General features: G+C 56.5%; 6 protein-coding genes across 6 annotated transcripts; 2 read left to right on the plus strand and 4 right to left on the minus strand.

Annotated features, from left to right (window-relative positions):
- Positions 1-1,434: 1,434 nt before the first annotated feature.
- PG997_011718 (uncharacterized protein) lies at positions 1,435-5,813 on the plus strand (the record flags this gene model as incomplete). Its single annotated transcript, XM_066816033.1, has 4 exons — positions 1,435-2,015; positions 2,116-3,088; positions 3,145-3,929; positions 4,472-5,813. 4 exons carry the CDS (start codon positions 1,435-1,437, stop codon positions 5,811-5,813), a joined length of 3,681 nt encoding a protein of 1,226 aa, XP_066661725.1.
- A 2,832-nt stretch (positions 5,814-8,645) lies between these two features.
- On the plus strand, positions 8,646-9,806 carry PG997_011719 (uncharacterized protein; the record flags this gene model as incomplete). Its single annotated transcript, XM_066816034.1, has 1 exon — positions 8,646-9,806. One exon carries the CDS (start codon positions 8,646-8,648, stop codon positions 9,804-9,806), a length of 1,161 nt encoding a protein of 386 aa, XP_066661726.1.
- A 444-nt stretch (positions 9,807-10,250) lies between these two features.
- On the minus strand, positions 10,251-10,984 carry PG997_011720 (uncharacterized protein; the record flags this gene model as incomplete). The annotated part of the gene is made up of 3 exons (XM_066816035.1): positions 10,251-10,289; positions 10,521-10,837; positions 10,924-10,984. 3 exons carry the CDS (start codon positions 10,982-10,984, stop codon positions 10,251-10,253), a joined length of 417 nt encoding a protein of 138 aa, XP_066661727.1.
- Positions 10,985-11,029: 45 nt separating this feature from the next.
- PG997_011721 (uncharacterized protein) lies at positions 11,030-11,416 on the minus strand (the record flags this gene model as incomplete). The annotated part of the gene is made up of 1 exon (XM_066816036.1): positions 11,030-11,416. The coding sequence occupies one exon, from the start codon at positions 11,414-11,416 to the stop codon at positions 11,030-11,032; it is 387 nt and encodes a 128-aa protein (XP_066661728.1).
- Positions 11,417-12,188: 772 nt separating this feature from the next.
- PG997_011722 (uncharacterized protein) lies at positions 12,189-12,644 on the minus strand (the record flags this gene model as incomplete). The annotated part of the gene is made up of 1 exon (XM_066816037.1): positions 12,189-12,644. One exon carries the CDS (start codon positions 12,642-12,644, stop codon positions 12,189-12,191), a length of 456 nt encoding a protein of 151 aa, XP_066661729.1.
- A 365-nt stretch (positions 12,645-13,009) lies between these two features.
- On the minus strand, positions 13,010-13,965 carry PG997_011723 (uncharacterized protein; the record flags this gene model as incomplete). The annotated part of the gene is made up of 2 exons (XM_066816038.1): positions 13,010-13,204; positions 13,471-13,965. 2 exons carry the CDS (start codon positions 13,963-13,965, stop codon positions 13,010-13,012), a joined length of 690 nt encoding a protein of 229 aa, XP_066661730.1.
- Between the last annotated feature and the right edge of the window lie 356 nt (positions 13,966-14,321).

Below are 14,321 nucleotides of genomic sequence, written 5' to 3' on the forward strand. Positions count from 1 at the left end.
CGTCGAGAGTGAAGGCATTGATCAAATTGTCCTTCACGCCGATCAATGGGGCAGCAGGAGGACGAGGTTGGACACTATTGACTCGGCGGCGCCTCAGGTTACCATAGCCGTGTCGCGTGGGGAGATCCGCAAGGATACAAACTTCCACTGCGAAAAGGGTCCCATGACAATTCGCCAATGCCGAAGACTGCGAGATGCCCGAAGCCCAGGCAGAATCCATACTATCAACCACGAGGAAGCGGATCTATGGTACAGTCGTTGCCCATGGTAGCAGATATCAGTGTGTGCGGTTATTGAAAAAACCCTCGTGTTGCCGCCGATCGCGAAATGTTGAGCTGTCCTGAGCGGCGGGGTTTGTGGACTCTACCCCGCCATACCGTACAAGAGGTAGCCAGCCAGTGGTTGCGCTGTTCAGGGCCATGCACGTCTTATAGGTCGAACCGCACTTGCTCAATTGTCGGTAATGGGATGAAGTGCCGGATATTCATTCAATATATCAGATAAGATCTTGCAGATACGAAGTGGTGGACTTTGGCGCAAGAACATTGGCGATCACTCTGCCCATCGGTTTCGTGTCTAAAAATAAACAGGTGATGCTTCCGGCCAGTGTGTTTTAGTGGAAGAGTGGTGGTGAAATTGGGGAGCACAGGCCAGAAGCCAGAGGCCCAGCATTCGTTAGGTGCCTGGTGCCTGCTGTACTGCCGCCCGTAGTGCACCCGTCAGTAGCGCCCGGGCGATCAGTCACTGTATTTGTGTGCTAAAATTAGTGGACTGCAGCGCCCTGTTGTACCAATGCCCATGGCAGACACCGCAAAACGGCTGCTGTTAGTTATCCTTGGCTGGGGCCAACACATGCGCATTCGAATAAAAGCCTGCTGACCTTCTGCCCAATTGAATGCTGCTGTCTCTGATGTCGAACATGCTTATCGCAGGAATGCGACAAGATTGATCGATTGAGCAGTGTTGAGATTGGGCCATAATCTGGCGGGTGGGGTCCAGTGGCGCCGGGCCCTGGAATCGCTGGCCGCCGGAAATGAATGCGCTGTCAACAGCCACGGTGCTTTTCGTGCCTTTCGTGCCTTTCTTATCGCCAAACCTGCCGTCTCATTCGCTGTTTCCGGCCGGGCAGGGGACACAATCCTGGCGCGCTGGCCCTGGCGATCCCAGCAATCCTGATCTGGCCAGCCCCTGACACCCAATCTGCGTCACATCAACGGTAGCGAGAAGCCCAATCTTCGTTTGTGTACGTGCGCCGAAATGAAACATGGCGCACACTGTCCCACAGTCTTGAGGCCGCCAAAAGGGGCACACATACACCATGCTGCCATGCACCGGCCTTCACAACTTCGTCCGTAGTGAAAAAGGGCTCCAGCAAGTTGCCGTCTTTCCCGTCCCCGTCCCCGACCTGCAAGTCCAGTCCAAGACAGCGCCAGCATGAGCCAAGATCCAGAAAGCACCGGCTCCGTCGATCACCCGCAGCCGTCCCGGTATGCCGTCCTCCGCGACGACTGGGCCGAGAAATGGCGGGTCGTTAGGCCGTACCTGCCGCCCGTCAATTTCATCACCGTGCACCACGCCTACTTCATCTTCGTGAGCCTGATCGCCGCCGCCGTCTTCTACGCCATCGCCAGCGCCGAGTCCACCTTCACCGTCAGCTTCGTCGACTCCTGGTTCCTCATCACCTCGGCCTTCACGGCCAGCGGGCTCAACACCGTCAACCTGAGCGCCCTCGCCACGGGGCAGCAGGTCGTCCTGTTCATCATGCTAATCCTCGGCAGCCCCGTGCTGGTGTCGCTCTTCACAATCTGGTTCCGCTACCACATCTTTGAGAAGCGCTTCGACCACATTGTCGAGATGGAGCGCGAGAAGCGCCGCCGCAAGCGGGCCACCGGCACCATGGTCGGCATGGCCGGCGCCATGTTCGGACTGCCTGTCATGTCCTCCTTTGGCGCCAGCGCCAACAAGACCCACGCCCAGCGCGCCGCCGAGGACGCCTTTGAGCTCAGCAAGCCCCGGTCCCGCGTCCATGCTGATAATCAGGAGCTACACCCTGCCCCCTCACACCAATCGCAGCATCAGCGAAATCGGTCGGAGAGCAACGCGGGTTCCGTGCAGCATCCCGTCCTGGCCGCGCTGGAAGAGGCGGCCCGACCCGCCAGCAACAGCGGGCCGCAGGGGGCCTATGTCCGGCCCAGCCGATTCCAGAGCCTCCGCCATCCGCACCACGCCCACAAAGGCGCCGCCGCCTCCCCCCGCCTCGTCTGACCAGTTCAACTTCCACACCTTCCTGCACGAGAACCGCAAGTCCATCGGGCGCAACGGCCAGTTCTTCGACCTCGACGACGAGCAGCGCGAGTACCTGGGCGGCGTCGAGTACCGCGCCCTCAAACTGCTGTTCGTCATCGTCGCCGTCTACTTTGTCCTCTTCCAGGCCCTTGGAGCCCTCACCCTGGGCGCCTGGCTGGCCGTGCACAGCCGCGACGTGACGGCCGTCAATGCGCAGGGCCCCTGGTGGTCCGGCATCTTCCTAGCCATCTCGTCCTTCAACAACGCCGGGCTGACGCTGCTGGATGCCGGTATCGCCGCCTTCGCCGACGACGCCTTTGTGCTGACCATTGTCACCATCCTGTCTCTCGCAGGTGCCGCCGCGTTCCCGGCCTGCATCCGTGGTATTATTTTTCTGTGCCGCCTCGTGATGAAGCGATGGATTCCTCAAGCCGCCAACCGAGCGGCGCAGCAGGATTACGAGGACTGGCTCGAGGCGTTCGACTTCATCCTCAAGTACCCGCGTCGCCTGTTCATGCTCATGTTCCCGTCCAAGGCCAACTTTGTCTTCGTCGCCTTCTTCTCGAGCCTGGTGACCGTCGACTGGATCTTGCTGCTGGTGCTCAGTATCGGCAACCCGGTCCTGGAAGCGTTCCCCGTCGCTAGCCGAGTCGGCATTGCGCTATTCCAGGCCTGTACAGTTCCGTCTGGCGGGTTTGCGGTCTTCTCAATCTCGGGGCTGTGGTTCGATTTGCAGGTGTTGCTGCTCATTATCATGTACCTCGCCGCCTACCCCGAGATCATTGTCATGCGAAACTCCAACGTAAGTTGTACCATCTTCTTTCCATTACGTCTACGCTTCTTACTAACTATGTACAGGTCTACGAGGAACGCTCTCTCGGCCTCTACTCCTCCGAAGAAGCAGAAAAGCAGGAAGAGGAGGAAGACGCGGCCTCCCTGAACGAGATGGTGGAGTCGGCCCGCTCTCCGCTCCTGTCGCCTACCTCCCACAGATTCGACACCATGTCGCACGCCACCGGCGCCTCGACCAAGTCCATCAAGATGCTCTCGGCGGTCGGCCGGCGCGGCACCGCCTTCGTGGGCCGGCAGATCCAGAAGCGCATGAACGACTTCCAAGGCGTCGGCGTCGACACCGGCCGCGTCCGCCGGCCCAGCCACCCCACCCTCAAGCGCGCGCAACACATCCCCTTCGAGAACCTCAACGGACCCACGGCGCCGACGGCCACACCCGAGGGCGGGATCAGTCTGGTATCACAGCACCTCCGAGGCCAGCTGTCGCACGACATGTGGTCGATCGCGGCGGCGCTGTTCCTGGTGACGCTGATCGAGACGTCGCACTCGATCGCGGACCCGCGGACCTTTAGCGTGTTCAACTTCCTGTTTGAGATCGTGTCCGGGTACACCAATATCGGCATCTCGGTCGGGCTGCCGGACCAGTCGTACAGCTTCTCGGGCGGCTGGTACCAGGGCAGCAAGGTGGTCTTGATCCTCATGATGATCCGGGGCCGGCACAGGGGTCTCCCCGTCGCGCTGGATCATTCGGTCAAGCTGCCGGGGTGGGACAATCAGAAGCACGAGGATGAGGACGCGGAGATTCGGCGGAGTTTGAGCAGGGGGCGGCTTCGCGGCAGGGGATGTAGAGGGTACAATAATAGATAGACTCGGTAGACAAAAATGTGTATAGACAGCGATATAATAGATCTCATCATAGCACCATATTCGCGGAGTCGTGAATATACTCAACGAGAAGCCAGGACTATTGCTGACTGGAGCACCGACTCCATAGCCAGGTGGATTCACGATATCATCCAATACCAAACCCCCGCTTACTGCGCCTCTTATGCACACAAATCTTCCCGGTCAGCAATATTTCTTCTCTTTCTTACTCCTCAGCTCCGAGCTCTTCCCTTTTCTCACTTCAGAGTATGGAATCTGTATCCAACAACGTTTGCCGCAGATGTCATGACCTCGACCTCGGAAAAGCTCTGTCAGAATGGTCAGAGTCGAGGGACTACGAGAACTACCCAAGGCTCTGCTATCTGGACCCGCTCGCGGAGGGCAGGGATGCAGTTACTGAAGCCGAAGGTGAAGGCGAATCCTGCTTTCTGTGTAGGATGTTCCCGAAAGAGCCAGGTTGGCTTTGCTCATTGAAACCATCCAATGAATTTACCAGCCAATTTACCAGCGACAGGTACTCGTCTCGGCCTGTGGCTGTCCAGTTGGCCTACCAGGTCGGAGATCAGGGGTGGAATTGGCAAAAATTGGATCTCATCTGCTTCGACTCGGCGTTCTTCTCGGGCCGCTTCAACACGGACCTTCCGCTCAGGTGGCTACATCACTGCGAATCGCACCACGACTGTGGCACGGTGCATGGCGCCCCTCTAGCCGACGGGGTCACCCTCATTGACTGCCAGGAGCGATGCACGGTGCCCAAGGACGGGCCTGAGACCTATGTGGCTCTGAGCTACGTATGGGGTAAGACCGACCGCCGTACACAGCTTCCGAGCCGGCTGCCACGCACGGTGGAGGATGCGATGCAAGTCACTCGGATGTTGGGGTTCCGCTACCTCTGGGTGGACGCCTACTGCATCGACGAATCCACCCGCCAGGAGCAGGTGGACCAGATGGACGCCATTTACGGACGCGCACACCTCACCCTGATCGCGGCGGCGGGCGAAGACGCAGAATCGGGACTTCCCGGTGTCTGCTCTCCCTACGGCGAGCCCTGCTTGGTACAAGAGAAGCTCGGTCTCGTCCAGTCGCGGGCGATGAAACCGTGGGCTTCCATCAACACCTCGCGCTGGGCCACGCGGGGCTGGACCTACCAGGAGGCCGTGCTTTCTCGTCGGCGGCTCGTCTTCACCCAAAACCATGTCTACTTTGAGTGCCGGAACATGAGCTGCTGGAGGGCCAAGCACCTACATACCCCGGGCCTGCGTCCAGATATCGATGATCTCGAGAACGAGTGCAGATTGAATCAGGAAGGATTCGCCATCTGGCAGTCCGAAGACCGGTCTGGGGAGGTCGATCCAAAGTACTACGGGATTGACGTTGGCAGGCGCGCCGGCTTTCCGTCTTGGTCCTGGGCGGGCTGGTCAGGGGAGGCGGTTGGGCTGTTTTGGCGCGGACCGGCCTGTGAGGAGGATATGCGGGTGGTCGAGGTTAAGGAAGGCGCCCTGGGACCAAACTCCATGCTCCAGGTTAGCACGCTGTTTATCAAGACTACTACGTTTCCCAAGGGCCGCGTGGTATTCTGTTCTGGTACCAGTGCAATACGCCCCGTGCTGCGGCGCCAGGAAATATTTGAGGACGAGGAGTCCGGGTACCGGCTCGCGCTTGCACTCACCAACTGCGGCAAAGAAGATCAAGATGCGGCCTTGGTCCTCGTCTTACAGTGGATGCCCGAGAAACATTCGTACGCGCGAGTAGCCCTTGGGCTGTTAGTGCACGATGCGGATCAGCAGCACACCACTTTCATACGACGGTTAGTAGAAGGCCAAGAGCGCCAGGCCATCTTCATAGAGTAGACTTTCCCTTACTTTCTCGTTTCTTCCATGCGTGGCTGGTCACACGCGGCAAGGGTTTCCGAGATTCTAAGCATCAGCTGGAAAGGTTCACCTACACACCAATCGTGCACGCTGTTGATTTACATCTGCTGGGAGGCGAGATCGACACACTACTTCATATTGGCGCAGCTTTGGTTCATCGGTCAAATTTGATGGTTGTGAAGACTATGTCACCAATGAGATCGTCGCGCGGTCTGGGCCCCAAGTCCGGCAAGGAGTGGCTGCAATCTTACTTCTTTTCCGGGGGAAATCGAAATGAAATATGCACCCGAGGTTACATTCAGGCCGTGGGGGGCTATCCTTCATGTAATTGCTCATTGATTGATTGCACGTTATAGCTGATTTCCACCTTGGTATTGCAGTGGTAAAAGCTGAATGGGCCGAAAAGGAGCTGTAGATTGCGACGAGAATGGGCAGAAAACATTGGCGCCCGAAAAGCAACGGCGCATTGACGGTGACGGTGGCACATTTCACAAGTACGACGGGCGCTCCAAAATAAGAAACCCCGATTCAATGCGTGGGTTTTATTAGGGACTCAGCCAACTGCCCAGCTGAGAACTGACGGCAATCAGAGTTGCACCTGGGCGGCTCGCTGGGGCAGCAGTTGGCCTTGAATGAGATCGGAAACAACAAAAAGCGGAATGGATGCAACGTCATTTCGCGAGGAGCTGACGTTGAACTAAGGCTCGGCGGGCTGGCCAGGGTCTCACGGCATGCCGGGCATTTTCGGGGCTGCAAGCCTGCAAGCCTGCAAGCCTGCGACTGATTCAATGGACGGATTGTGTCGTGGTCATGTGCGCAGTGTATGGATGATGCATCTACGAGTCTACGTTACTACGTAGCAGACCCCGCGCGAGCCAAGACGAACACTACCAGAGTCTCCAGCGTGTCGGGCTCTGCTCCCACCACCATGACCAAGAGTCGGAACCGAAACTGGGCCGTTTCGCGCTTTGCTTCGGACTGACTCCCGGTTGAGCGGCATGCCCGCATCGCATGCGCCTGGGCTTCCCCAATAGAGCGCCGTGTTGTCACCTCCCACCTCGCCTTGTAATGTAGGTGATGTAGGTAATGCAGTTCCCTATGTCTGTGCGACCAGGGACTCGGCAGTTCGAAGAAGAGGGGACGAAAACTGGAAACTGGAAACCGGCGCTGGGCTGCACTACCACCCTCGACCACCCTCGACCACGCACCCCGGCCGCATTAGGGGCTTGGCGGGCGGCCGACACAGCGACAACAGTCGAAACCAACGAAATAGGACCATCTCGCTGGCCCCGTTTCGTTTGGGCCTATGCCACGTTGGGCAGGCCCGTTTCTTCTAGTCCTTCAATCCTTCTAGCTCTTCCGAAGAGAGTGCGCACAGGACCAGATGGCTGCAGTCCGTTGCATCATGCGGTGCTTGCATTCGAGCCAATGCCCACCGCCGGCAGCAGCAGCAAGGCATCATTTCCCAGCTTACTTTTGCTATGTTCTTTTCTGCGGTTGGTCGGACACACATCACGCCACCCGCCGCTCGTTCCCTCCCCCAAGTCTCCTCCCTCACCGCCGCGGGCTGGCAACTAACAGCGAAGACTACCTAGCTAAAGTAGGCAGGCAGCAGTTTGTCTGCTCGTTGGAGCTGGGTCGGCTGCCGGCGAGAAAGTCGTGGTGGCGGCAAGCGGCCCTGAAAAGGAAACGAATCGTGCGCCCTTGCCGCACGTGGGGTGGACCGGTTCCATCCCATAAGCCCTGTGGTCCCTAGGTCTGCCTAGAGTCTGCCTAGGGTCCCCTTCTAGACTTGCCTCCTTACCAAATAGGCCGAGCCGGAAAGCCGACCGCCCAATGGCGTGAGTCGTGCCACCTGCTCGTGAATAAGGTTTGTGGGCCGCCGAGGGCGAAATATCCCGGTCGGGTCGCGGATTGATGACCTCTGGGGCTCCAGTCGGTCAGCCAGTCCACTTTCACTTCCACTTCCACTTCCAACTTCCAACTTCCGGCTTCCGGCCTTTTATTATTTGTGTGCGCGAGAGCAGTGTTGTGCGGCGCAAGGCGGCGCAGTGCTGCGTTGTGCTTATTCTTCGTTGTTAGCTGTTAGTTCCTTTTTGCTTCTGCTCGCCCCTGATACGTCAGATCCCGGACAGGGGCTCTCTGGTCGTGCCGATGTGCTGGCAAGGCCCGATAGGGTAGGCAAGCAATGACGTCCGGACGTTCTCTCTCTCTTGTGGGCACTTGGTCGATGGGATGCACTGGATTGGGATAAGCAAATCAGACACCTTGGTCCCCTTGCTTTAGTGGATGGCTGACCTCCTCTTACATGCTTGATTCGTCTGGTCTGTTTCGTGTGACTCCCTTCGGCCTGATGTCCGCTGTGTTGTTCATTTTATGTTTGCATCCAGGACCCCATGCACCCACCGCGACTCATGTGGGTATAAGGTGGCCCTCGGACATCCAGTCTGCGAGATATAATGACACACAGGAGGGGGAGAAGCTGACGGTCCCGCGCCTGACGGTGATGACTGACCCCCTTGGCGGGCGACGATCCCTTGGGACAGCACGCTTCTGGGCAACTGTAGGTGTGGTCGTGTGCTCCTGCCGTACCACGATGCAACAATGGTTGGGCCGAATTCTCCTTCTTTCTTCTCCCAGCCTGCCGAGTCAAGGGATCGATCATGGGGCGGCCATGGCTGGGGAGATCGAGTATACATAAAGGGCAATGTTTCTGTCTCTCGTTGAGGTATGCATGTCGCAGCAGATCCTTCCAGATCAACTAGTCCCACCTCTCTCTCCACCAACCTGAACTGAAAACCGATGATCATCATGGCGCGTTCATTGCTTCTCGGGGCTGTCCTCCTGCTCAGCCAGCTTCCCCTGATGGTCCAAGGCCGGGCCATTGGGGACCGGTCGGCCTTGGCCAAGCGAGACATCCTGCAGGAGCACATCTCCGTCACCAACCTGCAAGTCAACGCCGGCACGAGCGGGACTTACCCGCGCGTCACAACCATCGGGGACGGCTCTCTGCTCATGGCCTACACGGAGATCACCGGCAGCGAGCACGTCCTCCACGTGCTGCGCAGCACGGACCGGGGCCAATCCTTCACCCCCTACGGCGAGATCGCCCGGGGCAGCGGCGACGTCGACAACCCCTTCCTGCACCAAGTGCCCGGCTCCAACCGGATCCTCGCCGCGTTCCGCAACCACGACCGGAGCGACGACGGGACCTACACCTACTTCCGCATCAGCGTCTGCGCCTCGGACAACGGCGGCAAGGACTGGCAGTTCCTGAGCCAGGCCGACGAGTTCTCGGCGCAGAGCAGCCACGGGCTCGGCGACTGGGAGCCCTTCATCCGCGACGGCGCCGACGGCCGGCTGCAGCTGACGTACAGCAAAGAGCTGGCGGCCGACAACCAGGAGACGTTCCGCGTGTTGTCCGGCGACGGCGGCGCCACCTGGAGTAGCCCAGTCAACCTGCAGATCCACTCCCCCTCGGAGCACCTGCGCGACGGCATGCAGGGGATCGCCAGCATCCGCGACTCCGACGGGCGCGAAGCCCTGGTGATCGTGCTGGAGACGACGCGCCACGGCACTTTCAGCGTGGAGTACGCCGTCAGCTACGACGACGGCGCCTCCTACGGCAACCGCGGCGTCGTCTACAGCCCCGCCGAGGGACGCAACGCGGGCGCGCCCCAGATCGCCAATGTCGAGGGCAAGGGGCTCGTGACGGTCTTCATGACGGACGAGGAGTCGGCCGCCGGGCAGTGGCCCAACGCGGCCAAGATCAAGGCGTCGGTGTCGCCGGGGCTCAACGGCGGGCAGATGACCTGGGGCCCGCCGGCCGAGGTGCGCGGCGAGAACAGCCACTGGAGCGGGGCGCTGGATATCGGCGGGGGGCAGGTCATGGTGGTGTATGAGTACAACGGCAGCCCCCGCGGGGTCGATCTTGAGCTGGTCGTAGTTGCTTGTGTGTGCTTGGTGTTGTGATCTTTTGTCTCGATGTTCATGATGAGACGACCTTTGAGTTATTACTATGTTTTATGGTGGAGTGCGTGGATACCCCGTTGAGTTTTGCATTATAGTGCAGAGTTACCAGTCACATATAAAAGCTGAATATATTTCTTTACATCACGTGTCCTGCTGGGAGGAGGAACATTACATTGAAAATCCAGGCCATGGTCGAGGCTGCTAAAAGGTTCACCTTACACCTTCGGCAGGTCCCTCTCACCCGCGATCAAGCGAACGGTGAGATCGACTTGTCGCAGCATGATGTAAGCAGCTACGCAGGCCATGACCCGGACATCACCGACCGTTACACTCCAGTGTAGGGGTAGATATTTGATTTAAGCGGCACCTTGTAAAATAGTTGATAAAGGCCTACCACCCCAGCAAGGGCGTATAGCCTATGGTTCAGCACCTTCTTCTCGCTGCTTAGAAGACGACAGGCGCGGCGACTCGGTATTTCCTGGTCTGTGTCACTTCAAGCATACTCAGAGACATTCATGTCGCAAAATACGATATCACATTTCGAAGTCGAGACAATATTACCAGAATGATACATCGCAAACGTCCATGAATCTTTTTTCTTTTTATCTTCTTTTTTCCTTTTTTTATCGAAATAACATTTCAAGTTTCCATTTTTTGCTCGGAACTCTCCCACAACTAATTTCATTTTGACTAAAAAATAGTCTCACTACCTACCCGGGTCTGGCCGTATATCCCCTCCAAGATGGTAACGGCGAGCTTGTTATCAGCAGCACCGTCTTGCATTGCCTCGATGAGGTTGTCAATGGCCTGTTGAGTGCTCAGGACTAGTATGTACTGATGTCGCATATGGGAGAACTTTCTGATCTCACGCACAAGCAGATTGATCTTGTCAGCCAGCGGGGATTTCAAGTGAGCGGTTTCTGTGTATTTGTTCTTGCCCTGGTTCTTATTGGACTCGTAGATGCCAAAAATGTGCTTGTAGGCGAGTAGGAGGTTACGTGGAATAGCTTGGTCTCCAGAGTACCGCGATCCTAGAGTCATTCATACAAAGTCGCGTAGGTAAGATTGACGGAACGCTCCTGCGTGTTGTCACAACGCATCTTGGGAAGGTCGTGACCAGTGAATCCTGCTTCGCTGGGTGGCAGCATGTTGCCTCTGGTGAACCTATCTGCCTTCATGGCTTTTACTGCGAGGGGTTTCAAGGGATTCTGAAGCTCGCCAATCTAGCTGTCAGTGAAAGAGGTAGCTGCCTTGGAAGAAGTAACATTGACGCCGCTAAGGACGATCTCGATCTTGGCTTCCTCTCTGAGGAATGCAAGGCCGCCTCGAGCCTCCTTGAAAGGCCACTCGGCCGAGAGACCAAATCTGCGTCTCAACTCGCTGGCAACGTTGTCTCTGACGTGGAAGTCGATACCGTCAGTTTGAATGAACATCTTGAACAAGACGGCGTTGACATCTTCCTGGGGAATGGGCAGGGAACCAGAGGTGCAGAAGGCCTGGTACTCCTCTGGGGTGGGCAGGTTGCAGATCGGGGCGACCTTGACATACTGCGGGGAGCAGAGGAGAGTGGCATGCGCAAAAGGCCAGTCAACATGATTGCCACACCACATGAAAGCGAGGTGAACTTCGGCAAAACCCAAGGTAGGTAGTTTATAGTAAATAGTCACCAGCTACCTTTGCTCTGGGCAATCTGGGGTTTGGCCCATTTGTCTTTACCGATATGGCACAAGGTTTGGTCGGCGGGAATCTCAGCAGACTTATTAACTAGACGTTTCTTGGAAACCTAGACATGATGATATCCATATTGATACATCGTCATAGTAGCCACAAGTGTGCGGGGTAGAACTGACTTGACTGACAACACCTGCCAGTGTAAACATTCGTGTCATCTTGTGGTTATTCGACGGACCGTATCCCGTTGTCTAGATGTCCTACTGGTATAACTGTTGCCCCGTGGTAACGTTTGGTGATGCCACAGTCTACCAGCCGGAGTAACCTTGGCAAGTAGCTAGTGTAGACTGTTTATCCCGTATACGTGAGCCGTTTACTCTGTTTACTCCAGCTGTCACTCTGTCGTTTTTCACCGTTTATTCCATTCCTACTTAGCTTCTTATTCCGTACCGGCCGGTTGGTCTAGCTGCTGCGTCTTACATAATTTCAGGAGCTATGTATCCAGCTGGGACTTTGGCTGATATATTTTACAATTAGTTGCACGCAAAATTGAGAAATTATTATGTCCATTAGCTCTCTAGCGTATGATTCATTCAGTTCCGTTTTCCATGTCCGTGTCCGTGTCCGTTCCTGTTTCCCTTTCCATTAAGTGGATACTCGTACAAAGATTGCCCTGTTGCGATGACCAATGATACCATCATGATTCCCTTTCTAGTAACCAGACGGGTCTTCAGCGTTGGGGTTGACAACTTCCTTATCGTCATCTTCGTCCATTGCGCCAGGGTTCTCAAAAAGGTACTGACCAGCGATTTCCTGGTCATCCTGTCGAGCAGATGACATGGGCTTCTTCTGCTTCTTCTTGTTCTCCTTGGGAGACTCATCGTCCTTCTCGTCCGAGGAAGACTCGTCCTGCTTCTGTTCGAGACCACGCTGCTCAAGCCAAGTCTGTCCCTTGCGAGGCTTCTCGGGTCGATCGTGCTGCTGGTTACCGCCCTTGGAGTATTCCATCAAAACAATGTCCTCGAGCTCTTCGCCTGCGGGGATCTCGGCAGACATCTTCTCCGCGATTGGCCTGCGGCAGTTGCGGATGTGGTGCTCGTTGGAGCCCTCGGGACAGTTCGAACATGTGACACGGCGCTTGCAGCCACGGGGTGTCATGAGGTCCATGATATCTGTCGCAGTCCATGGCAGATTTGGGCTCCTTGACCACGCGAACAGCACCACGATAGTAGAGATGGCTGCGGAGGTTCATGAAGACGCCGGCGTTAGCTCCCTTCTAGTAATCAAAATCGCTAATAACGATTAGACCGTGTCGAGCTCGGGTCAGAGCGATATTGGCGTTGGCATAAGAATCCAAGCCTGGTGGTGCGGGTCGTGTCAAAGATGACTACGTCGCCTTCGTGTCCCTGTACACCAAGAATCGTGCGAACCTCGACCAAGTCGCGTACAAACTCGGCGTCGGAGATTCTTGCGAACATGTCCTTGTACAGGTTCTTCTGGCCATTGTAAGGAGCGATGATGACGATGCGGGCTCACTTGCCTGGCGTGGTCTCGGTAGGGTGGACTGCGCAGACCTTCCGCTTGAACATGTCCAGGACGAGTCGAACGACATATGTGGCATTGATGTAGTTCGAGTAGGTAGTAGTGTCCTTCTCCTCTGAGGTAGGCGTGAGGCTGAGCAGGTTCAAGACTTGGCGGAAACGCAGGGCCTCCGGGATATCGGTCACCTGCGATGAAGTCATGTCCTCGGGGTAAAATTGACGTGACGGGAAAGCCTCGAGACCGCTATGCATTCTGTGAGAAATGCGTAAGTGTGAAACGATTGATCGGTACATCCATTGGACTGCTTTGCAGTATCGACTGGACTGGCAACTTGAGTTCCTCGGGATGGGGGCCTAGAAACATCGTGATTCGACTGTCTGTGTCCGCCTCCCTTGGTATGCCACTCGTATAACTGTTGCCCCATTGTAACTTCTGGTGATGCCATAGTGACTAGGTCTTTACCAGCCGGAGTAACCATGGCAAGTAAACACCGTTTATCCCGTCTAGCCAGTGTGTTTATTCCGGTTGCTCCATTTAGTCCAAGTGTCAAAAGCTTCCAGCGCTGCTCGGCCCATGGAGGATTGGGCTTGGAGGGGTCTTTGGGGAAGCTGAGGCCGTCGACGGGCTTCCACTTGACCGTCCTGATGGTGAACGGGCCATCGGGATTTTGATTGACCTCCTCTTTGTCGAAAGCTTGCTTCGGGAAGGCCCAGTACAGCGGCTTGCTCGAGTCGGAAGAGCCGGTGGTGATAAGCTTGCCGATCTGGTTCTGGGTGATCTCGGTCGGCTCTCCACGCTTTTCGATATCGTAGATACCGGGGGGGCATTTTGACGCCGGGGAGAATCTCGTTGTGGACGGACGCGAACTCACGCATGACGGACATGTGAGCAGGCTCGAGCGCCATGAGTGGAAGACAGCAGTTGGGATGATCGTCTTGGTAGTCATGCTCGTCGTTCTTCTCCACACAATCCTCCTTATTACAGAACTCGGGGAACTTGCTGCTCGTGCTGTATAGCTCCTGGATGCGGTTAAAGCAGTCCTTGCGCAAGAGATTGTACGAGCCAAGCTCGAGGTTGCAGCAGAAGTTCCGGATGCAGATGCCCCAGTGGCAACGATGGGAGTTCTCGAGGCGCTTTGCTATAGTAATGCCGGGGACCTTAAGCTTCTTGCTATATTTTCGGGTACTGAAATAAGGTTTTGCGAAGTTGAAATCACTTCTTCTGAGGATGAATTTTTATTTACTTTTTTGTTTAGTCGCGATCGGACAGGTATATGTTGATGAGGACTGCGAGGGGGTACTG

This window comes from Apiospora hydei (assembly GCF_038363865.1).
Source record: "Apiospora hydei strain CBS 114990 chromosome Unknown utg000009l_segment0_segment0, whole genome shotgun sequence".
NCBI classification, from domain to species: Eukaryota; Fungi; Ascomycota; class Sordariomycetes; order Amphisphaeriales; family Apiosporaceae; genus Apiospora; species Apiospora hydei.